The following is a 26,193-nucleotide window of genomic DNA, read 5'->3' on the forward strand; positions in this document are numbered from 1 at the left end:
CTAAATTATTTTTCGCAAAAATGCCTCAAATAAACACACCACAACTCGTGACTTGGCAGCACTGCATGCCGAAAAGGGTGTGTGTAAATGTGTGTGTATGAGTGCGCACACGCATTAATAAGTAAATCCAAACTGCGATAAAGGAAGTCATAAAAGCGAAGTAAGAAACAAAAAAAGTAGCAAAGCTAAAGTTGCAGCAGCATTTATTTTACACAGTTTTTTATATAAAATTAAATAAAAATTAATATATTATCAACGAATTTTATAGTAAACAATCAGTTAAGCGATTGGGTAAAGTAAATCGAAAACATTTTAGTACAAAATTGTGGGGCTAAAGTGAAAGGAACGACGTAGCAACACCACCAGTAGCAGCACGCAAAAAAGTGGATTAAGAAAACAAAAGATTGTGCAGCGGAGGAGCTGAGTGCGTTGCAAAAGTAAGGTAATAGGAAAAAATACTCGACAAAAGAACTATATTTATATACATATGCAAATGGCTGTGTGTATATGGTAAAAATTGTGACCATTGCCGGACCACTCCTGTCCATTTTCCGTATATGTATGCACATACATATATGTATATAAATGTATATGGTGAAATTGTAAATACTGCCGTTGATGAAGGAGTAGTGGCTTAAATAACGAAAATTAATTTCTCAATACGCTGACTAACAACATATAACACTTGAATCCAATCAGCCTTCAAACGCTGGAATGAAAACGTTGGTGCCACATTGTCGCATTGCCACAACCTACCCTCTACACCAGGCGCTTCAGTATGTTTGTGTTGTTGCGGAAAACTATCGCTTTTAGGTGACTTCGATGTTGTGATAGTCGCAATGATTATGGCGCTGATAGTAAACCTAATTGCGTTCGTTTCGAAAATAGAAAATTTGGCCGACAATAATGTGTCTCCCCCCATCGGGCTGACGTCGCTGGCAGAAATAGAACATTAATGCTGCCACTACAATCGCCGGCTGACGCTCTCGCTTTGGCGTCCAGGGCGGCGTGCTTAACTTATAGGGGGACAAGATCTATTTCGGTTGGTGTGCCGCTATATTTTTTTGTGTGTTTCGCGAATCATGTCGCTGGCGGCCGTTGGCGTTTTGCTTTTTAACCAGCTATTCACTCAAACAGATGCCCATTATATTTCGTCGTCTTTTATTGCTCTTTTGATTTGTTATTCTTTTTGTGGTGTTGTGTTTGATTTCCTCATTTGTTGTTTGTGGTGTAGGCGTGTTTTTATTTCTCGTTATCGTTAATTTTTTAAAGCTGTTTTGCGTTCATTGCACATTATTTTGGTAGAGTATCGTTGGTTCATAAAGTCAAAGTTGTGTGTAGACTTTGATAATTTAGGGATCGGTGAATACATACTCTTATATAGCTTCTAAAATGTGATATTACATTTTTTGCGATAATGACACATCGGCGCACCTTTTCTTCATTATTCCTTCTAGCAATATAAACTGATGAATGTGCATGTGTTTTCGAATGAGAAGGATATTGTGCGAAATTATTACTGAATTTCTAATTAATTTCAACGTGCTTATAACTGAACAACAATTAAAACACACCTTGATAAACTTTTTTATTTTGAAATACTTATAATAGTTAATGTGCCTTAAAATAAAATAGAAGGTTAATATCCTTAAACTTCTATTAAAATGTCATATGATTTCCTCTTAATACAAGGCATACGAATGCATACATATATACATACATATGCGTTTGCTAATAATCATTCTGACATTCCATGCAAAGAAAAACGAAAGACAATAAATGTGCTCAAGTGGCAAATTGTATTTAATTAACTGTACCACACTCCACCAACGCTGCAGGCTATATATGTACATTTCATTGTTCCACATTCGCTGCTGAAGTTTAATTTATTTGATTACACAATTTCCACAGGCCACACTGTCTTGCATTCATACCCAACTTACTAATACATGTTTACAATTGATAAATATATTTTACAATACGTTTTTTGCTTTGTTTTTTCGCAGATGTCGACAGGAAGGCCCATTAAATGTGTCGTCGTTGGCGATGGCACCGTTGGCAAAACATGCATGTTAATTTCATACACCACAGACAGTTTTCCCGGCGAATATGTGCCTACAGTGTAAGCTTTGTTCAAGTCCATAAAAGTCATTTATTTAACTTGGTATACTTTCCGTCCAGCTTTGATAACTACTCTGCGCCCATGACTGTAGATACAATACAAGTGTCGCTGGGATTATGGGATACAGCGGGTCAAGAGGACTACGATCGTCTGCGCCCGCTTTCATATCCACAAACGGATGTATTTCTCATATGCTTCAGCGTGGCCAGTCCATCCTCATTCGAAAATGTCACATCGAAATGGTATCCTGAAATAAAGCATCACTGCCCGGATGCACCGATAATATTAGTCGGTTAGTTGCACAAAATGCTTCAACTACTTCAAATTCATTTAATGATTATTGTCGTTTTATACAGGTACCAAAATTGATTTGCGTGATGATCGCGAAACGCTCAGCACACTAGCCGAACAGGGTTTGGCACCGTTAAAACGTGAGCAGGGTCAAAAGTTGGCGAATAAAATACGCGCCGTCAAATACATGGAGTGCTCGGCACTTACGCAAAGAGGATTGAAGCAGGTATGTTGCGCTGGTGAAATAGATGAAGGCGATTTTTGTTATATATTACATATTTGCAGGTCTTCGAAGAAGCTGTGAGAGCTGTGCTCAGGCCAGAACCACAAAAGCGTCGTCAACGAAAGTGTATAGTTATGTAAGATATGCACCTTTTTTCTATAGGGAAACGAAACATCAAATATTTAACAAAAGCAAACCACTCATTTACCTTAAACGGCAACAAACACACAAACACAATCAAGGAGTCAACTCGTGTCTAAGAAATCCAACTCGAATATTTATTAACTAACTGATATAAGTTTAAAGTCCGCCATTATCAAATGTGTAGGCAGCGGACAACTTGAGAAATGTGTTGTGTATACATTTTTTTTACGTTATTTTTCCTTGTTTAAAAAGTTTTAATTTTTTTATTAATTTGCGAAATAATGATTATTTTCGCTCTCCATCATTCTGCATTTTATGTTTGCAGCTTTTGCTATGGGCAATAGATGTTCCAGCGCAGATTTTCCGAATTAAAAACTGTCTTAGAATAAGGTTATTTACACACACATATGTATGTAAACCAAGAGCAGCTTATTACCGTTGTGCAGCTAGTATTGGTTTGGAAAATATTGCCTGCATAGAAGCAGCAACAAAACAAATTTTAGTTTAACTCTCAAATTTATTCAGCTGATTACTCTTTGTTACGAACTGCAACTGGACAAAAGAAAATAGCTTATCTAGTCAATTGAGTAATGAAAAAAGCAAAAAATATAAAAATAAAAATTAAGTGAAAAGTTGAAGCTAAATAACAGCTAAGTATATAAAGTTGTTGTATAAAAAATATTGAACGGATAGAAAGTTGGTTGAGCGCATTGTGGCGCATACCGAATTGAGCTTAGACAAAAGAAACAAAAACAAATTGTCACTATGTGTTGTGACAAAGCAAATTATAGCACCCACTTTAGTTAATATCCTAACATTTATTTTAGTGACTTATTTTTGTTGTAGACACCTACATATTAACATTTGTAGAACGATGCACAAATGTACACTCTATTAGTAAACTATTGAAAAGAATTAGTTTCGTTAAGGATTAAAAAATTAAAAAAAAATTCTGTCTTTCAAACGCCGCTGCACACATCGTCCCCCAGCGCATGCGCTCACACAGCTGCAGCGGTATTTTTTTTTTTTTTTAATAAGCTACACTATTCAAACTTGCATTTTATATTAATGATATCAATTTTTTTTTACGGTTTTAGTATGTTAACGTACATATACATATGTATGTATTTATAAACTAAAATGCACGTTACAATTAAACATTAACGACTGTTTATTATAATATTTTTTATTTTTATAACAAATATATTTTCATTTGCCATTTTAACTATTTATTATGTATGCATAAACATTATGATTTAATTATTGCTTATTGCAAAACAGTTACTATGTAGAATGTGAAGATATAATGTAAAAATCTATTTAAAAAAAGTTCGTTACACGAATTTTATATAACTGAACAAAAATAAATAAACGCAAATAAAAAATTCAATATATAATCTCTCCTTTATCTTATACATTCAACAACACACACTCATGCATTACTCCGATTTTATAATATTTTACATCTTGTAAACAAATTTTTGAAATTATAACCTCAAAAAATTTTGAAAAATGTATTTAAATGTTATTTGTAATTTTGTATGAGTAAACAAAGATAAAGAGAAAAACAAATGAATACATATTTACTTTATATATTATTGTAATAATAGTAAAAAAATCAAAAATAAGAAAAGTAACGGCAGTGAAGTAGATTTAATAATGTACGTATAAACAAAATGGAGGAGAAGAGCTACTGTGAAACGAAGCGAATATATATGTATACTATATACATATATGTATATGTAAGTGAATAAAGTAAAATGAACAAAAGCGAATGGTGAATTTATTCCAAATATTAAACTAGAAATTGGGATATTGTTTAACAATATAAAATTTTTTTTTAATAAGTATATTTTCATACTCACTTGATGCCAGTAGGAATGTTCGTTACCATATTTTCAATAACCTACAAATTTGAGGAAACATTTTTTCACCTATTTTTATTCACCAAAGTCTAAAGTCTAAGTACTAAAAAAATTTCTGTTTTCACCTCTTCTTATGCAAATTCAGCAAACTAATTCCTTAGTACAAAAACAAAGTCCGATTAACGTTATTTATGTTTCTTGCTTTATTTCAACATCTTGATTGTAATTTAATGACATATTTATTTTATGCAAATTTGGTGAATATTTAAGGTTTTTTTATTGTATTTAATGAAACTCGTTGCCCTTTTATTCAATTTCGTCTCTTACACATCGCGACTTGTATTGATGAAGTCTCCTTTGCGGCTGCGCAAATGATTTTCACAAAACACGATGAAATTTTTTTAGAATTTGTGTGTATGTATGCACTGGTGTTGTCATTTAATGTATATTGTATGCATTTAAATTCTTGAAGACATGTCTGGCGCATCTTGGAACTCGAAACGGTGCTGCTGACTAGTTTCTTTCATATAATTTATATTTTTGTGTACATATGTACATATGTATGTATACCATAATATCTCTAACTAGTATAGACGGAAGGGCTTTGGATGTACCGCTTGTCCTTGTTTTTTCTTGGGCCCAGCACTTTTGGGACGTTTTTGTTCCGCATTCAGTGAAGGCATTGATACCGAGAGCACCAGGCACTCAGCAGGCAGCGACATGGATGAGGTGATTGTGGTGGCGCGTTGCACCTTTTGCACCTTCCAGTGCTATTAGAAGCGTCATCGTGTTTGAAGAGGGATGTAGAAAAGTAGAAGAATTAGATTTCATTTCTAAATATGCATTCAAAAATCATTAAGAGTTTTTTAAACTATTATATGTAAATTAAAATGCATGCAATGTAATTTTTTTTATTTTAAATGTTTATTTTTTATTATTGTTTAACAATTAATATGAAGGAAAATATTTTCTTCTTATTAGTTTTATTTTTTTTTACCTTTACTTTTACTATTTATTTCATTTCACTTTAATGATATTTCTCATTTTTTACTTTTATTAATTTTCTTAATATTTGTTATTTCAACTTAATCAACTTCGTTAAATTATTATATGATATATATATATATATATATATTTCGATTTTAACACTATTTTGCTTTGCCGGCTTGTTTAATAATATTTAACAACATTTATTATGTTTAATAATTAGAATGTGTAAACATTTTATGTTCATAATTAATTTAGTTAATTTTATTATATTGTTATTAGTTTGTTTGCAGAATTTCATGTGTAATATTGATTATTGCATATTATGTAAAAAAAAAATTTTGTTTTAATTATTAAATTTTTTTTCTTAATGTTTTGGCTTTATTTTAGTTAATTTATTAAAAATTTATTTGATAATTTTATTGTTTTACTAATATTTTTTTTATTTGTAATTTTATATCTTTATTTTTAGTTTTATTTTCCCAATACAATTTTTTAAATTTATTGAAGGCAGAAAAATATTTGAAACTGCGTTTTTAAATTTATTTTAAACAAATTATTGGGTTCTATTTATTAATTTTTTTTATTGTAGATAAAAAACATTTTAGATTGTTTGAATGTAAAAATAATAATTTTTTTAAATTAACTAGAATACAATTAATAATGTTGATTGTAATAAAACAAAGCGAAAACCATTTTTGAGAAAGGTAAACAAAAATAATTTATTTAAAAATTTTTTATTTAAATTTAAAAAAAATATTTTTTATTAAATTAAAAAAAAAAATTTTTACTCTTTTCAATAACGGGTTTCGCTTTGTTTTATTAATATTAAAATTATTTTTTGTATTGTTTTTTTAATTTAATTAATTATATTATTATTTTATTTTTTGAATATAATTAGTTTTTTACTTCTTTAATTTTTTTTTTATTTATATATATTTTTCGCGTTATTTAATAAAATTAAAGTTTATTTTAATATTATTATTTTGTATTTTTATGATTTCAATACAAATATACAACGTTAAAAATATTTTAAAAAAGTATACAATGAAAAAAACTTACTACCTTAGCGTGTTGCAGCAAATTGTTTACCAATACATTTCAAGTTGGCCGAATTTTTATTTGCCTTGGCTTGCAAATACATAGAGATTTTTGCTGGTGTGGTTCATTTTATTTACTAACGGTGATTTGCAGAAATTTGCCATAGCTTAAATACAAATGTTGCTAATAATTTTTGATGACGACGAGGTGGCTAAATTAAGCTACAAAACTAAAGCAAGACTAATTTTTCTTCAAAAATCGTACTTTTTTATGCATAAATTTAAATATATTTATAATAAAGAAAAAGTGCAATTTTGATAATTTTTTTAGACAAATCAATTTTATTTGTAGCAATGTTAGTTTACAATTTTCCACATGAATATGAATGAAGTTTTCGGTTTTCTTGGTTTTAGTTTTTTTTTTTGCTTGTTTTATTTTATATTATATAAATGTATCTAAATTGAATTAATTCTGCATTGTGTAGTTTCCATAATACACATTTTGTTAAAATATTATAAATTTTACAAAAATTGGATTTGTTTTTATGCAAAAAAAAAATAATAATATTATTAAAACTGACTAATGGCAAAGGCGCGGGTGTGAAGAATGTAGCGGAAACTATTTTTGTCGTTTTTTAATAATTTCATTATAACTTCCTATTGAGGCTCTTTCAGCATAATTACAATATTTTCTTTTTTCCAAATGTTATTAGATTATTTATGTAGCTTCCCTATTTGAGTGCATAAATATGCATAGCGATCCAAACAAAAACAAAAATTATTTTGAGAATTTTCGTCATATACTAAAGATTTCATATAAGACTGAAAACGAAGTGAAGCAAGATGCCAAGCAGATATGGATCCACTATGTTCTCAGTCTAACGCAAATTGAGCTTATAATTGAAAATCAGTAAGACATAACAGTCGCCAAATTTTCAAAATCGTAGGGCTAATAAATTGTCAGAAAGTGTCAATGTATGTGTGTGATTGAATTACTTTTGGTGGTTTGAAAGCAATACATCTTGCTGTAATATTATAAACTGTGTCTATGTAGTAGGTATAATTGAAGCCCTGCAAGGAATATCTAACTGAAATTTGAAAGTACTAATAATTTAAACCATTGAGTTAAGTATTGTAATAAAAATTCATAAATAGCACAATAAAATATTCTCTACAAAAAATGTAAAATTTTTTTTAAATTTTCCCAAATAGGTTCTTTTGTGATATGTTTTCCAAAATATAGCCTCTTGTTATTATTACTGCTATTTTAACACACCAGATTTTCCCTACAGGGCATGTACGCTTGTGTTGTTTAGGTATATACTTGTAGGTGTAACAGTTATTTATGTGTCAATTGTATACACATTATATATAATAATATTTAGTATTTTTTTAATATCGACTACTACATAACAGATCATTCACATACATATATATTTCATTTATTTAAATTTTTGTTTTTTGGGTAAATAGTAGCTTTCTGCCTAAGATTTTTATGGCTATATGTTGCATGTATATAAATAAGTAGGTGTAAATATTTGCAAGATATACATGTATGAATTATATATATATTCTTTAACCGATAAAATGTTATGTGTTTAAAAAAATCATGTAGACGCTTAATAAAAAAGTGTTATTATGTAATTATAATTTATGCCAGGCCTTAGACGTTTTTGAAATACCTGCTGCTTCCAATTGATTGAACTCTATTTCAGATTTTGCTTTAGGTTAATTTTAACTCTAATTATCATATATATAATGGTATCACGGAACATGCCTCGGAAGTAGCTGCACATTTTGTTCCACAAAAATATGACGTCCATACATATTGATCGAACTTTCCTCAACTTTATAAAATTAATCAGAACCATTTAAAAATTCTTAATTTCTTTTATCTAAGAAAACCCGCTTGAAAGTTAAATATTTGCTGTCAGCTAATGGCAATTTGTATAACTGAGATTTTGATCTGTGACCTCTTTATTAGCTTGGCTCTCATAGCAATATTTCATAAGGAAGAACCATGATCAAGTACAAGAGTTATAGAGATGGAGTTTACGCCAATTTTTGTCTGTTATTTATTACGGTTTAGCCTGTGACAGCTGTGACCAATAATTAAAAAAGAAAATTGCGGCGGTGACGTCATAGACGATAGAAGTGTTTACGTTTTTGTTTATTATTTACAGTCCATTTGAATTTTTCTATATTGCTTCTATATAGGGTATGACGTCACGTTGACGCAATATTGTTTCTATTATTCTTGGAACCAATACGTCAAAGAAAATACCTTCTAACTAACAATTTAGTTAGTGTTTAATAAACCCAGTTTTTTATCGGTGCGGCCGTTTATCCTCTATTCTATTTTTTCAGCTCTTTCACTGTGTTCCTGGCCTAAAGCTAAAACCAAAGCAAAATTTTCATATACCATTTTGAAAAAATTTTATTCGATGGTCGTGCATTCTCATGGGTCTCCTAAATACTAATAATGGCATTATGACACGCTTATAACTGTAATTTATTTAAGGAAATCTGCTTGGCTATTTGTAAATATGTATGTAGGTATGACTAGTTTAATTATGTAAAACGCAAAGTTTGCCGCTTAACTTAAGGTGTCTAAACAAATCTTCAACGAAATAACTACTGTTGGTGTAAAATATATGTTTGCTTCAAATAAATCGTAAGTGAAAAACGTGAAATTTGTGAAAAATGTTTTATTATTTGCAAATTGTTTGCTACATTTCAAATGCACACCGATTTTTTACGAGTAATAACTGTTTCTCCAAATACAATACGGTAATTTTACATATTTTGTGGTTGGTGATAATACAATCTCAACAATTACAGTGTTGCTCAAATGTATGTATACATGTAATTTTGAATTTTCACTTCAAAATTTTTATTATTTTTTTTTATGTATTTTTTCTGTTTTAATAAATATGTATTCAATCGTATGCAATTAATGCTAATAATAATGCTTTAATGAAGTATGTTTTGTTTTGTTTTTGTTTTTTGTTTTTATGTATTTCTTGTTCTTATGTTTTATTACTTTGTAAATATGTATGTATTTAATGTTGTATTTTTTTTCAAATTGCTGATAATTTTTTGTTTTGTTTTTTTGTTTTGCTTTTCTTTCGTGCTTAATTTGTTTAACTCTGCTGATTTAAATTTTCATCGGCACCAGTTGTTGAAGTCGTCATGGATGGTTGTGGACTCTGCGTTTAAGAAGAAATGATTCAAATAAAAAATATCAAATCATAAACTATCACCACAAGTTTCAACATTCAAAATTACACTGAAAAAAATTATTTGATCACAAAGAAAAGAAAACAACTGACGAATAAAACCGTTTAAGAGGAATGTCAGAATCAAGCAACATATGCGAAAATGAATAGAAGCAGAGGATAATGGAATGCAGTCTGATGAATTATTTTACATAACATACGATAATAAGTATATGGAAAATAGAAATGAAAAACATTATTGATTAACATTTAGAGCACCCACTTAGACGATTTATGTGTTGCTATGTACAGTTTCACGTATATATTACATATATATGGTATGTATAATATATAAACAGATATTTGTATTAATGCATGTTTTTAAAGCAAATGAGGGTCCATGGATCGCAGGTACAAAATGCAATATTTGTGTTATATGTAGACTTGGGCTTGTAATTTGAAAGAGCAACAAGTAGTATGCAGTTGAGTCTGCTTAGTAGTTATTGGCAGGGTCTCTATAGATATTAGTCATTTTATGCATGAAATTATCATTTTCTCTGTTTAGTTCTTTTAAATTATATGCTTTTCGAACTTACGTTAAACGACGTTTGTTGTTGGTTGAGTGAATATATAATTATATATTAGCAGATATACTTTTATTTAGGTAGTTTCGCATGACAGTTAGGGACTATCAGTTCAATATTTCATAGTCATATTCAGTAAAACGTATATAAATATTCCTATAAATATAAATAGTTAACTTATTTCTCTGTTACGCACAATTATTATAAGTTGTTTTAATAAAATTATTAGTTATATAATTGCTTAAGCTATCTAAGGACGTTATATTTCTAACCGTTGGTTGACCAGTGTTACCACTTTTAAGTTAATGACTGTTGATCAGAATATGATGGTACATATGATACATACATATATGTAGAAGTATGGCATATAAAATGTATTAATCAGTTTATTAAAAAAAAATATTAAATATTATAAAAATAATATTATATAGTTGTAACATATATTTAAGAATCGGATATATATACGCAATTTTAAAATGTCAAAACTAAAAAATATAAGTAAAACAAGCAAAAACTTCGACTGTACCGAAGCCATAATTCTCAGGCACATTTCTTATATAAAAGGGTTTAGAAAGATCTTTATCTTGCTTCCGATCTTTCAGTTTGTATGGCAACTATATTCTAGTAGTCCGATATGGACAATATGTTCAGAGATGCTAGCGCTGTCCTGTACAACAATCCATGTCAAATTTCGTCAAGATATCTTGTCTAATAAAAAACTTTTCCATACAAGCACTGGATTTTGATCGCGCAGTTTGTATGACAGCTATATGCTATAGCAGTGCAATATCGGCCGATCCAATAAATGAGCTGCTTGGGGAGAAAGGGAAAATTTCAGATCTATATCTCAAAAACTTAGAGATTAGTTGTCGTATATACTTGTACGAATACGAGTAAAAACAGACAAACAGTGTTTGTCAAACTTTATGCCTCTTATAAATATCGAAAAAATAGTTAGAAAACCGTGAAAGTCGGAAAAAATTTGAACAAATATAGTGAACAATGTAGAAACTACCAATATTGAATTCAGTTGCCTTCGGCTCCACTTTATACACTTTTTATTTAACATTCCGTTGCGGGCATAATTAAATCACTAAAGATGGTGCCAGAGTCGAATTTCGATTGATTTTTGACAACTTAATTCACTTGGAAAGAGGTTATGGTCGTAATAAATAAACATAGCCACAGACGTGTTACTAACAGAATAGTATATCTGTTCTGATTTGGCTTCACGCGATATTTGATATATGTATATTCGTAAATGCAATGACACTCTGTTTGCAAAAAATTATTTACTAGCAGGTGGCGCTAGCGTCGAGTTAGTTGAAAAGATTATATCATCGATTGAGTCATATTAGTAATTTATTTATGTATATAAAGGAATTATTTTGTTATACGAGTGCTTTTTATAAATTGTTCGTGTATCTAATAATGAGAAATCCCTTGTGTTTTTTACTAATAATGGCCAATAAATGGACTGAATTTTTGTCAGAAGTGAATCTAATATAAATTTGTTTCATAATTGAGTAAAAATGTATGAGTTCAAAATTATTTGGAACTTTGCTGCAGTAGATGGTGAAATTTCTTAATTCGATACAAAAAACTTGCTGATTTATGGCAGTATAATTGTAAAATATATATGGTTAAAATATAAAAAACAAAAAAAAAATATTATCTTAAGTTAATATTCCGTAGTTTTCTAAGTCATAACTGATATCAAGAAAATTATTTGGAAAATCATCGATGCATTATTATAGAAACTAAATCGATCCCATCCACATTTATTATTTTCTGAGAAAAAATTTAAATTAATTTAAAAGCGTAAATCTTTATTTATTAATCAAAATATGGATAAAAAATTACGGGAAAAATTTAGATATGTGTTACAGGGGCGTACGCAAAGAACCTTCCTTTGCAAAACAATAAAAGAAAATATATTTTCACAACACTAACTATTTGTATATTTCTCATCCCTTTTTAACATGATGCAAAATTTGAACAGAAGACCCCTCCTTAAATACGTTTCTGCGTACGCCACTGATCAATAAGAAGAACCGATTTTAATTAAGTAATTTTTACAAATATATTCAAATTAATATAAATTTATTTGAATTTCTCTTATGGTTTTAAGGGACTAAAGCAGTCTAGTTTTTATTTGAAAAAAAAAAACCATAAAAAATTTGGTTTTTCTTTTACTTTCTCCATCAGGCTGAGAGTCGCTTATATAAATAAACAAAGTCGCACAAAAAGTTTAGATAAAAATCCAGTAATTTTAAAATATTTTCTATTTAAAATGGAAAACTCGCTAAGAAAACAAAAGTGTAAATAAATTGAATTTGGAAATAGTAAGGCACTAAGACAGCTACATATAAAAAGTGTGTATGAGTGGATGAGTGTGTTGTTATTTGGCAGGATTAATATTGTTTATGATTTCTTTGCTTTCGTTAATGTAAAAATAAAAATAAAAATAAAAATTACACATAAATTGGTCTACGAATGGTGACACTTAAAGTGCTTTTCTTAAAATATAATTTCCCAATATATTTAATAAGGAAAATCAAGCAAATAATTGAACTGATTGATTTTCTCAAGTACCAAATCTCCCAATTGTAATTATAATATTTTTATAGATATACCTACACGTATTACACACTAGTTAACTTAATTTTAGGATATAATGCTGAAGAATGCGTGTCTTGCGCTCTGTTGCCAGATCAGCATTGGCCTGGCTGCTTGAGCTGCCAGTCAGCGCTTATTTTGCTACTTTAACGAGTGTTCGAAACAGTTATATATGATTTGAGTCATACTTAAAATAGTTATCTGACGTAATTTGCTAGCCTAAGTACTTAGAGATAAAAATACTGTCACCTACGTGTATACTTAAGTAGATGTGTAGATATATATGTATGTATGTGTGTGCATGTCTATACATTTGTATGTAGGATTGTATATAGCATATTTAGTGTAAGTAAGTTCTGTTTAAGGTTTGCATTTGAACAAACAAAACAAATATTGTCTAAGTTCAAGTGAATAAATTCTCATTTGGCAAAAATATTTTTTTAAAGTTTTTTTTTTGGTTTTTGTACAATTTCCTTTAACTTTTGTGTTAACCGTTCCGTTTTGTGTGTGTGTGTGTGAGTGTATGCGTGTTTTAGGTTGAAAATTTCCAACTCTCTTCACTTACAGCGAACCTAAGTTAAGTTTGTGTGCTTTGTGGACCTAATATTGATCTATTTAATTTTTATTTCACTGCAACAACTTTCGCTTTCATCAAAATTTTGTTATTTTTCAATGAAAATATTTGTTTGCTTTTATATCGATTTGTTGTAGCACTAGTGAGCTAAGCGTTCTTGTGACGTAATTTTTTAAGGTACAAAATCGTATTTTGCTAATTGCGCAAAATTAGGTGCCATTTTTAGTTATTTGCTATTTTAGCCCGATTGCTTTCGTTCAAATGTACGCTTTTGCATTATCTTTAGTTCTTTTTTGCCTTATTTGTTATGAATTTACTATGTAAATATATATGTATTTGTATATATAAATTTTATGCTTGTTGTTGTTGTTGTTGTTTTTGGCAAAGCATTTTGCAAGTAAATTCATTTAAAGAGCGATTGAAATATTTCATTACACACACAGTCTGAATTGCAAAGGCCAAATTCTAGGTGGATGGTGGCTATAAGGCGTCCCTGCGGGAACTATAAATAAAAGTAAAGAGAGAAAAAAGAATAGAAGAACGGGATTTTGCTGGTTGTATAGTTAACGAATTGACATTTCATTGAAATTCAATTAAATGGAATTTTAACGGATTGTATTAAAAGTTGAATTTTGATTTTTGTTCGGAAACCTCTCTTGTTAAAAATATTATAAATATAAGTAAATTATTTACTAAATTATAATCACAACACACTTTTTATTGTAATATTAGTAACAAAAATAACGATATAAAATTACAGCATTTCGTATGCAGGATATCGAATTATAGCGATATATACCTTTCTCACTCCCTCTCCGTGATTTACTCAATTAAGGCTCAATTACAAATGCTCAAATGCAGCTTGCAGAAAAGACCGTGGAGTTCAATATAACAATTAATGATGGTTCTCTTGAAACAAATGATATTCCTCAATTTGGTAATAGTTGTGATAAGGCAACAGATACTAATGGACATAAATATTTCTGGAGTATATCGATGTCCTTTTAACAAGTTGTTTGTTGCAGTAATATGATAAGAAGTCTCCAAATAACTTTAGGAAATATCGCTTTAGTAATAGTTCAAAGCCAATATATGTATAAGATTGGAATGATTAGTACACGATGACCAAGCTGTCATGGGATCCGCGGATTAATTTACAGAATTGAACCAATTGAACACTAAAATGTTATGTATATATTAATCAGGGTCACATATAATTTGGGTACTAACTTATATGTTGACTATTTTTCGACACATTTTTTTGACTATAACATTTTCTTCGCCACTAGTTTCTAACGCTACTGAAATATCGCATCAAAATTGTTTTTTTAATTGAACAAAATTGTGGTTTCGAGTTTTCAAAAGTCCTGCATACGAAAATATGAAAATTTTAAAAACACTAAGTAAAAGAAAACTAAATAATATAAAGAAAAAGCTTACCACAATAAAAATAAATAACAGTGGGAGTAAAGGGTAAAAACTGATAAACTCGTTTTAAATAAATGATTTTTTGCTCAGCACCAATAGGTCTATTGTGGACGGCACTGCTTTCAATTCAGTTTTTAATTGTTAGTGCTATGCTAAGCTTATGCAGGTTATCGATAAATTAGTAGATCGTTATTTAAACAAAGAGTTGTGGACAAATTTTGTAAATATTCAGTATTGTAACTAAGACAGCGAAACATATTGTTTTCGAATCGCTTGCAATTTTTTTGATATATCCACTAAGTAATTTTATTTTTGTAATGATTAGGTAACTATGTATTTTAGTAATCAGTAATGTAATTATGTATGTGTTGGTATTGCGTTAAGGTGCTTTTGCTCAGTAAATGCTACGCTCTCTATTTGCCTCCAAACTCTAATAACCAAACTTAACTTGCACCAATTAATAAACCTTGCATTACATTTTGGAATATTTGTGTGCAAGCAGGTGTGCGATTTCTTACATAGTATATATGGATATGTATATGTGCGCTATATTTCGCATGCGTATAGTGAAGATGAGTGTCGTTAGTGTATTTGTGCGAACTTATTAATACTTAAATGTTTCTAATTGCTAGGCAAATTAGTACTAAAACAAAGTTGATTGACTTTTTTTTAATTTTTATTTTTTGTTTCTAATTTTTCGTATTATTTTTGTAATTTATTATTTGTTTTTTCTTCGTACTTGAACTTTGTTTGTTGTAGTGGATGAATTAATTTGAAAGAACATAACTTTTTGAACTGTTCAATGGAGTTGCCGGTATAACGAAAGCAAGCCACTATTGCGATACAGGGTGCATGGTTGTCGTATTAACAGATGTGATACTAAATAAAAACTCCTAGAAATGAAATTGGGAGCGGTTTAAGAGAAAATAATTTTGAAAAAATTTGAAAAAAAATATTTTTTATTTTAAAGTTGTAATTTTAAAGTTGCAACCGCTCTCACTTCAGTTACAGGGTAAATGCTTTTGATTACTTCCAAAACCCAAATAACCAAAAAAATAACTAAAATTTAATTAATTTCGTAAATTATTTAAAACGCATCAATTTTACTTATTACATAATTAAAAATGAAATAGGTGGAAATTAATGCCAAAAAAAAAAACAAAAACATACAACAAATATAAGTAAACTCGTATTTGCTACAATTCCAATTCCAAGATAATTTGCAAGTATCAGAAATGTTAATCACATGGTGTTTACCTGTGTCGGTGGTGTCAGTGCAACTGTATGCTCAAGATTTTTCAGATAGTCCTTATCATCGAAAATTTTTCGCTCCCCACCACCGGGCTTGTGCTTAATGTTATCCAAAGAGCCCACTTTGCTTTGTGCCTTAAGTTCTACCTTTTGAGTTTGTATCTGAAAAGTACCCGATTTTTTTTTGTATTGAAAATCTAGAATTTGCAAAATTTTAACACACAGTAGTGTAATGTGGACACAAACATTTGTTTTGTTCTTTTGTATGGGTTGAAAAAGAGGCATTAAAAAATAAAACGAAACATGAAAAGAGAGTGACATTTCTAAGTTACGCAGATAAAACATCTAAAACGGCCAAATAGTGCAAAGAAAAGTGCGAATTTTACGAGGTGGATGCTAAAATTCCAAGCGTAGAAGAATTCAAAAATTGTGGTAGAGAAAATTTAAGAAAAAATTGTTGTAAACTTGAAAAAATAAACTCCTCAACGCACACTACTACGCATCTACAGCGCCTGCTTGTGAGCTGCGAGTCGTGTTGTGCCGTTAGCTTTGCGTTACTTTATTTTGAATTCATTAAATAATAATAATACGCTAAGGACGGTACGAACAAAAATTACATTTTTGTTTTTACATATTTATGAAATTCACACAAACTACTTACATCCTTGGCGGTTGTGCTTTCCTTCAAGATTTGCGAATGCTTACATTAATTTTATGTTTGTTAAGTTTTAGCAGTTCGTAAGTATAATTATTGTTTTTATATAATCATAATTATTGTTGTTTTTTATTGTGATTTTAGTTTGCCAGTATCAATCAATCAATCAAAGTTTGTTCAGTTTCGAAACATAAAATGCAGAAAAAGAGAAGAAACAAATGAAGTACCATAAATCAAATACTAAGTAAGTAATAAACAAAACGATTGCCACAAATTGCTAAGTACTGCTCGGAATAAAAAATTTAATACATATTTATGAATATATTTACAATAACATAAGTATATGTACGTGTGATTAAATAACTTTAAACGCTTATAATATTATTACGGAGCTAACTTTATTGGTGCGGTTTTCCAAAAGATGGAGTAATTTTAATATGATTACATTCCAATAATGCGGAAATCGTCTGTCCCTGTGCGTCTTTTTCAGCATATGTAATTCATTTGAGACTAAACAACAAACATTTTTTCATTAAATATTTCGAATTTTGCGCCTGAAAATGACTTTTGGCAGGGAGTTCTTCTTCATTACTTTAATTTGAAGAAAACCTCACTCGAAATTCGTTGTATTTTGGTGGATGTTTATGATAAACATGCTCTAGCTGAGCGAATGAGCTAAAACTGGTTTGTACAATTTAAGTGTGGTGATTTTGACTTGAAAGACGAAAAACGTTCAAGCTCATGTTGCCAGACCGGTTCAAAATTATTTGAAAATCAGCGGCTGGGAAGCTTTATCTCAATCGCCTAATAGCCCAGAACTTTCTCCATTTAACTACCATTTGTTCCGGTTGATGCAGAACGCAACAAAATTTAGCTTTATTTATTCTTGGCCACCAAGCCGGCGCAGTTCTTTTGGGATGGAATCCTCAAATCGCCAGAAAGATGGGAAAATGTTTAAGCTTCAGATGGGAAATACTTTGAATAATACTATTGTACATGTTTTTCTTAAATAAACGTTCAAATTAAAAAAAAACCGCAGGAATATAGTTAATGATCCAGTATACGTATTTAATCTTTAAAATATAGTTATAACATACTCTTTATGACTTTCATTTGTTAGTAGCTCTTAATAGATTTTATTATTTACTTATAACTTACAATCAGATAATATTTTAGTCAGCTCTTCGAACTTCTTAGAGAGTAATTTAAATTAGCTTAGGTATGGCATAACGGATTTAAGTGAAGGGGCGTAGTATATTATTTACTCGTATGTACTTATATATGTATTTATTTTGTGATATTCTCACAGAACCTTAAAGGCACTAAATAACCAGATCGCCGAACTAGTTTTCTGCGAGAAATAACGAAACTTTCTTTATCTGAACATCAACCGCTCTTGTTCTTTCCTTTGGTTAAAGGATTGAGTGAAACCGTCGCGTTATATATTATAATTATGAACGTACAAACTTAATTTATAAAAACCAAAAAAAAAACTATAACTTACAATAAGTTATGAAGTTATTGTAAATCCTATGGAACAATATAAAAAAAATATTCTAAAGTTCATAATACAACTCTAACAGCATATTTATGCTCATTTCGAATACTTTTGCATTGTTATATCCGACTGCGACCCAAGGACTCCTGCATTTATAAGTTCTATCAACAATTTACATATATAATTTTAAAAACAAAAAACAAAAAAAAATGTGTCAAAATGTATTGAAAACTAATAATTTTCTTATACATACTATAAATATGTAAATATGGAGCTCAAACTCAGAATTAAATGGGTCTTTAAGGGATTATATCCACAGTAGAAAATTAAAAAAATTTTTTTGCTTGTGTATCGATTTACATACATACATATATTATAATTCAAATATTTTCGACAATTTGAAGTTGATGCGGTTAATAGTTTCGGAGATATGCGCGTATTTGTAAGAACTTTTCAAAATTTTTTTTAATCGTCTCCCAAAACTTAAAATGCGTTTTTCGCGAAGCGCTGTTTTCAGAGTCGGTGAGAAATATTTGGCTGTCTTGCTACGTTAGCAATTATTAGGTTGTAAAAACTATATATGCTTTCTTCAGTGCAAATATTTTCGAAATAACTAACATATTCGCGATTTTAGATTTTTCTGAAATTCAGTTAAATTTTTTATAAATACAAGAGCAGAAGAGATCGAATCATCATAAATTGAAAATTTCTGAAGAATAAATTGATGCAATTATTCTCAACTCTCCGGCCACATGTCGGACTGTCTGTTTGAATGCAAACTGGTGCAGTTTTAGAGATAGCTAAGTGAAATGGTTTCGGTATACAAAGTATAAACGAAGCTACATATATTTTGTAATTCGGAAATGTTTAATTCTGAAGTTCTTCTTATTTCTTGCTCCTGAAGCCACGCTTGCTTCTTTTTTTAGAACAATTTTAATATATGTATAAATTCTTAAAGGCTAACGAAATATAAAACTGTTGTTGAAACCTTTCACACAAATATGAATCAGTATCCATGAAAATACCTAAATTATGTAAAAGCAATACTAAATCTACTTATGCATATTTATATAATACAGCTTAAATATTTACAGTAAATTTTCATTCATGTTAAATTACATTCCAGCAACTCTAGAAAATCAATTAAGCCAAGAACGTAGCCAAATCTGAGTAAGAAGATATTAAACCAAACAAACACATTCAAATTTCAACGCAGAGCCAATTCACTTTGGGCATGCAAATTTTTCAAAAATATGCTTAAATACAGAAATTGCTTGACCAACTTCAATACGAGCATATGTATGTACATAGCATAGCATTCCATTTTTAATACAGATAATTCGTATGTAAGTTAGAAAAGATAACTCGAGCATGCTGCCGAACCATTCAACAAATACAATTGTACTTATGTATGTATGCTTGTAATCGCCTGACTGTATCGTTACTAAAATTTTTTCAAATTTTCTTGAGCTGTTGCGAACACCTTACCTTAATATCACCACCGCCCGGAGCGTGCTTAACATTATCCTTCGAACCGACTTTCGGTTTAGCTTTGTCTTTGAAGTCCGTTTTAATTGTTTCGATCTTCTTATCGCCGCCGCCTGGCTTGTGATTGGCATTCTCCAAGGAGCCAATTTTCGACTTGGCGTTCCATTGCAGCTTTGTCGAAATTATCTGTGTTGCCCATAATATTACAAATTAAAGTATAAAGTGGTATTTTTTACAGTTTAAAACTTATTAGTGCAGACATAGGACTATGAGCGAGTATAGAAAATGGAGCTTAAACTCATCAGAAATTAGATGATTTCCACAAAAAAAATATTTCCTCAATAATTCCAAATAAACCTTTCGAATCATCTTACAATTATTTGTAGACAGTTTGTCGTTTTTTTTTTATATGGAACGCATCAAACTAATCGACCGTTAAAGTAGAACATATGTTCAATATTTTCTCAAATCATAAAGAGCTAATCGAAAAATCAATGAACTGTGAAATTGATTCACCACAACAATGTATGTATGTATATGTTTATAGTAAATGTATATAAGATGAATGATAAATGAAAATTGTAGACTATAATTCTTAAAAAGTGAGAATTCTCAAGCCAATTGTTTAAATCATACACATACATATATACGTTATAAGAATGTACAATGTGTAAATCGGTGATTTTTGGAAGTGTATACAAAACTACAAGAATTTCATACACAAAAGCTGCAAATCGCTAAACTACAATTATAAATAAAATTTCATGTCTTTTCAACTTAAATAAAAAAATAAAATTATTTTTTGGAATACTTGAAAGATTTTCAAAATCTTAATTTCACTTATTTGTTTCAAAATCGCTTTTAATTCGTTATTTATAATGTATACTTTTATTTTAGATCTCTGCCTCTTACCTTCTTTTCTCCCCCACGTGGCGTATACTTGTCATTTTTCGCCTCAATTCTGGGCGCGGCTTTTATTTCGATCTTCTTGCTCTCGATTTTCACATTGCCACCACCGGGCTTGTAGCCGGCATTATCGAGCGATCCAATTTTGGAACGCACGGCTTTGAGATTGGGCGAAGGAGCGTGTCCGACCTGTATTTTATTCATTGGTACTGGGGAAAATTTTAAATTGTTATTTTACTATTTATTTATTACAAAAAATTTAAAACAAAATAATCCGCTGAGTAATTATTAAGTCAAAAATTGAAAATTAGTTAAAAAAGAGCAAAAACGAATGTGTAGACAATTAAACAAATACAAGAAGATCTGTAGAGAGTGCTACACTAAGACTTTCTTAATATAATTTTGAGGCATGTCCGATTGTCTGTATATACGAAAAGTTTTTGAGAAATCGATCTGAAATTTTGCACAGGTCCTTTTCTCCCTCAGACGCTGTTTATTTTCCGGCACCACCGATATCGGACCACTATAGGATACAAACTGCCACATAAATTGACCGATCAAAATCAAGAGACTTTAAAAGCTTTTGTATTAATTTGGATATTTTCAATATTTCAAAGTAAGCAAAAATCCTGAATATTGAATCCAACCGCATATATTACTTATTAGGAAACTTTGAAGGTTAAAAGTTCAGTTTAACGTATTTCGTGTTCTGAACGCTTTCCGAAAAATTTATTTGTACATAAAAATAAATAGTGTAAAAGATTTAACCCACCTTTTTTAACTGGCTCTGGTTCGGGAGTCTTCAAAGACAAGCGATTTCGTGATGTCGAACGTGATTTGGACGATTTATTCGATGGCGTTGCGCTGGGCGGACGAGAGGCGCCTGTCTTCTCGCCCTTCGAAGTGGTAGACGTCGGTGTCTTAGCCGGAGAACTTGGCGAACCTGGGCCGTTGCGTTCCTATAAACGAATTAAAGAGTATTCTCTTATTTATTTAAAATTACAAATTTTCGAAGAGACGAGAAGGCACAAGTCAACGTCTCTTCATATATGTATGTATGTATGTATATTTGTTTGCGTGATATTTCAAGTACGCCGCGCAAACCGTGTGCTACAATTACAAAATTCGTATCGTCTGTAATCACCAAATGCATTTTTTCGCGCATTTCAAATTTCGCGAAAATTCGCTAAAATATATTTTTTATTAAATGCAATTTTCTCGTGCGCTATGCAAACTTATATGACTTATTTCGTTACACCGCTTGTGTACACTTCGACATTTCGACTAAATCGAGCATTATGACTTCAAAGGACGAATGTGATTTTGCAGGAATTCCACATTGTTTTATCGATTCAACTCGACGCAAAGTGTACCACTTTTGGTATTTTTTTTTTTGTGCAAAAGACAGTTAAATAAAATATCATGCAAAACAAAGACAAAAAACTTATAAATATACACAGCACAACAACAGCAAAAACACAAGGAAAAATGCGAAAAACATAAATAATATTCCTACACCCTTCGAGCGCCTCAAAGATGATAATTTCGCGCACCGCTCTTTCTACAATTCTACCCCTCACCGCGCCCATTAACGATGTGCCATTACATTCTCTCTACTCATCAATAAACATTTGTTCTGAATTATCCTTCATGGCTTGTGTCGACTTGTTTGATTACTTGTTTTGTTTTATGCAAGTTTTGTTGCTTTCTTCGCTTTTTATTTTTGTTTTTGCCAAGTAATTCTTTGCCGTTAGTTTTACTTTTATTCAGTTCAGCGAAAAGTTTCTTGACTCCAAACTCAAGTTGCTCACACACAACAAAAACATCCTTGCCGTGTCACTGGCAAGGTAAAAACCATTACAAACTACCCGCCTGTTCTCACCTCTCTCTCTCACTCTCTCTACAAGCAGACAAACAGTTATCTCTGAGACAGGTCGTATCACCATGAACAGCTGTTGAAATTAACACACTTGTTTTGGCGTTCGCCTTTAACTGTGCGCCGATAAGTCTTCAATAATATTGTTAGCGCACAATAAATTGCAAATAAATTTATAAATATTTTATTACTGCACAGCAGTTAAAAATTTGTTTGCTAAAATTACGGTTTAGTTATAGCGCTGAGATCGCTCGTTCGGCACTGAGTTTTAGAATGGAATGGAGCAAAATTTTCAGCCACTGTTTCACAGGCCAATGCTCCGAAGCAGCTACCTCAACGAGGGCAGGTCAACCAGACATGCATGTGTGTTGCAACTGCTTTTGGGTATGTGTCGCATGTGGGCGGGTTCGCTATTGAAGCGTGGCGCCATTTAAGCGTTGAGCAACATCATTCAAGAATCACCGATGTTCATCACAAGCACCTACATTTGAACAAATGTATTTATATACGAGCATAACATTCGTGTGTGTGGCTTTGAGACGGATGCGTGTATGTGTGGGCCGCTAATATGAGATTTGAGATGTGTGTTTGTAGTTGTGGATCTCAATCGCTTTTCTTTCATTTCGATGTCTCAGTTATATATACATATGTATATGCCACATTTTCATGATTATTCCGCTTGCCTTTTACGGTTGTTTTTAAAAAGGCAAAGAAATTAATTGAAAATTGCTGCCGTTTCCTTAGCGAAGTTGCCCAGTAAACAATTAAAAGAGAGATACATAGATCGAAATCTGAAATTTTGGACCGGTTTAGACATTTAAGGCCTTCCACATTTCAAATAGCTTGGTTTATGTTTATAAAGATAAGCTAGTACTGAGAACAAACTCCCCATGTAAATTTGATATTTTATGCGAATAGCTAACAGATATATGACTGTCCATAATCTAAGAGGTATTTATATTACTTTAAAATTCAATGTATGTATATAAATCCTCATATTTAATATTTTTGCAAAATTGCAAATACTTATGTAAGTGTTACAACAGTCTCTGTTTCTGATACTGAGACATATTCCTTTTTCTGGACTCTAGCTGGAAGATATAAAAAAAAGAGAAAAACCCATTCTAAAAATTATTTGGCAGAAAAAGTAACGGTTTGCAGCAAAGGTGTATGTAGTACAAATAGTCATAAATTCAAAGCGCCCAATTAACATACACAACAAAACTCGCAATTTAGCATACAAAAATGCTTACTGGGTTAGACTTGAACTAAATAATAATCGTTTAATTGCTGTTTGGTCAATTTGTCTAAAATTCGCCAAAAATGTATTTGGTGTTTCGAAACATCCCGGATACATAAATACATACATATGTATGTATGTACATCAAAAATAAAATAACGGAAACGAGCGTTTATGCTCATAAATGCACTCACCTTCTCCTGAGTAGACTCATCAACCCCGCTGTCATTGTCCCCCTCTGCAACGAAATGAATTTATTAATATTTAATTGAAAGCGTCTGAGAAGAAATAAATTACAAATAACGAAATGCCTCAATACTTGCAAAACATAACTCTAAGAGAAAGTGCCTTAATTTATGCGTGTGAAATATAATGATTTATATTATATAAAGTTTAACTACCGCCTTTGCAATATGTCATATTCTTACTGTGGGCACCCTCTTTTTGTTGCTTGTCTTTCTCCGCGCCGTTGCTCAGCATTTCGTGTATGCTCGACAATGTTTTCACACCATTCGCATTTACCTCAGCTATGGGTGCAAGTGTCTCGCCCATACCGAAGTTATCTTTCAGTGTGTCCACTCTGTCCTCCGATAACGCTGGACCCATTGGATCTTCCTTCAGATTCGGTGTTTTACGTGGTGTTATCGCCTGACCCATGACCACATCATCGTCATCTTCATTGTTATTCGAACCGGCTGAGGGTGGGCGCGGTGGTGGCTGCTGCTGTGTAGGTGATTGCTGTTGCTGCTGATATGACTGCTGTTGAGGCTGTTGCTGTTGTTGCTGTGGCGGCTGCGACTGTGGCTGTGCGTGTTGTTGGTAAGGTGGACGTGGCGGTGGTTGTTGAGCGCCAGGTGGACGTGCAAATGGCGGGCGTGTAGGAGGATTCCCAGGATAGGGATTTGGTAGACGACCGGTAGGCATTTGTTGCCCTGGTACTCCACCGGACCAGGGATACGCACCAGGCGGTCGTGGTTGACCCTGTCCCGGTGGGCTCATAGGACCACCATTACCACTAGGCGGACGCATTTGTAAATTTTGTAAGGGAGGTGGTGGTAGCCGTTGTCCACCGGGTCCAGGCCCCATCAACAGATTTCCTCTGCTGTCTGTATTACGTAACGGTGGTGGCATTGCTCTGAGCGGAGGGCCACCGGGGGGTCCAGCCATATTCATAGGAGCGCGTGGTGGCGCAGCCATCGGACGTGGCGGCATGCCTGCGCTGGGGAACGGTGGCCGTGGTCCACTAATGGATGGTCGCATCTATACGGTTTCAATTTGTGTTCATTTTAATTTTTGGTTTTAGTTTATATATAATATATAAATAAATGCCGGGAACATATGTTTGTATGTGCGAAGGACGAAAGAAGTAAAATATGCCTGTACAACAACTTAACGATTTTAAGCCACGAAAATGCGTAACAGTCCCGTTGTCTAGGTATGCAAACCTACATAGTGCCCCGACTCTTTATAGCTCGAGTTAGATATGTAGAGCTTGTTGTGCTTGTCATAAATATGTAAATCTTGCTTGGCTGTCTACTGGCATTTGCTACGCGACTTATCCAAATTTGTTTATATTTTAATGGTATCGTATTTCGTGTGTCTTCCAGCGACATTTTTGTAAAGAGTAGGAGATTTGACCTGAATAATGAATTGCGCTTGCAATCAGAGCTGAACGAATGGCTACAAATCGCTTATTGATTCAACAAATGTCGATTTTTATATTCCCACCTAACAACGCACATACTCACAAACAAAGGTACGTACCAAAATATTGTTATTTGTTGAATTTTAAATGTATTGCTCAATAAGCAGTTAGAATATATTTGCATTTCCACAAAGCAAGTCCTGCAAGATGATTTTGTAACAGTATTGCCTGTTGTATTCCTTAACCCTATGTCACTATAAATCAACGTCGGCTTCAACAAGGTCATTATTACAATGAATATCGAAAGCACTATTTTTATTTTCGTACAATTTTACTGCCTCATTTGAATAGCAAATTCTTGTGCCCAAAATTAGCATGGCGGTGACACAAATCTATATGCAAATCATGTAACAAAAAAGGATTAAAAGTTCTGCAGAATATGTCATGATGTGACGAGACAGTAAAAAGTTTCGATACAACGTCACCTTTGTGTATTAGGTTAACACCCACTTTGATTAGGAAACTGACAACCACAGTAA

At 31.4% G+C, this 26,193-nt stretch overlaps 2 protein-coding genes across 14 annotated transcripts; one reads left to right on the plus strand and one right to left on the minus strand.

Moving 5' to 3' along the window:
• Nucleotides 1-138: 138 nt before the first annotated feature.
• Nucleotides 139-5,457, plus strand: Mtl (Rac family small GTPase Mtl). 4 transcript variants are annotated; one of them, XM_036357215.2, is made up of 6 exons: nt 139-442; nt 2,007-2,122; nt 2,182-2,414; nt 2,479-2,639; nt 2,699-2,772; nt 5,239-5,457. In XM_036357215.2, exons 2-6 carry the CDS (start codon nt 2,007-2,009, stop codon nt 5,420-5,422), a joined length of 768 nt encoding a protein of 255 aa, XP_036213108.1. In that variant the 5' UTR covers nt 139-442; the 3' UTR covers nt 5,423-5,457. The 4 variants fall into 4 exon arrangements, with proteins under 4 accessions (XP_036213108.1, XP_014092150.1, XP_014092149.1 ...); XM_014236675.3 differs by lacking the exon at nt 5,239-5,457 and having other exon boundaries at nt 146-437; nt 2,699-4,550; XM_014236674.3 differs by lacking the exon at nt 5,239-5,457 and having other exon boundaries at nt 147-442; nt 2,699-4,550.
• A 3,908-nt stretch (nt 5,458-9,365) lies between these two features.
• On the minus strand, nt 9,366-25,284 carry tau (microtubule-associated protein tau). 10 transcript variants are annotated; one of them, XR_004975397.2, is made up of 10 exons: nt 24,438-25,284; nt 24,204-24,247; nt 21,666-21,852; nt 20,900-21,102; nt 19,988-20,173; nt 17,008-17,046; nt 16,353-16,508; nt 14,107-14,169; nt 10,487-10,630; nt 9,366-9,881 (listed from the first exon to the last, which is right to left on the minus strand). XR_004975397.2 is itself a non-coding variant. In XM_036357208.2 (8 exons), the coding sequence occupies exons 1-8, from the start codon at nt 25,267-25,269 to the stop codon at nt 9,816-9,818; spliced, it is 1,695 nt and encodes a 564-aa protein (XP_036213101.2). In that variant the 5' UTR covers nt 25,270-25,284; the 3' UTR covers nt 9,366-9,815. The 10 variants fall into 10 exon arrangements, 7 of the variants coding, with proteins under 7 accessions (XP_036213101.2, XP_036213099.2, XP_036213102.2 ...); XR_004975398.2 differs by lacking the exon at nt 14,107-14,169; XM_036357208.2 differs by lacking the exons at nt 10,487-10,630; nt 14,107-14,169 and having other exon boundaries at nt 17,008-17,028.
• Between the last annotated feature and the right edge of the window lie 909 nt (nt 25,285-26,193).

The sequence above is a fragment of the Bactrocera oleae genome, chromosome 2 (genome assembly GCF_042242935.1).
Source record: "Bactrocera oleae isolate idBacOlea1 chromosome 2, idBacOlea1, whole genome shotgun sequence".
Lineage (NCBI taxonomy): Eukaryota > Metazoa > Arthropoda > Insecta > Diptera > Tephritidae > Bactrocera > Bactrocera oleae.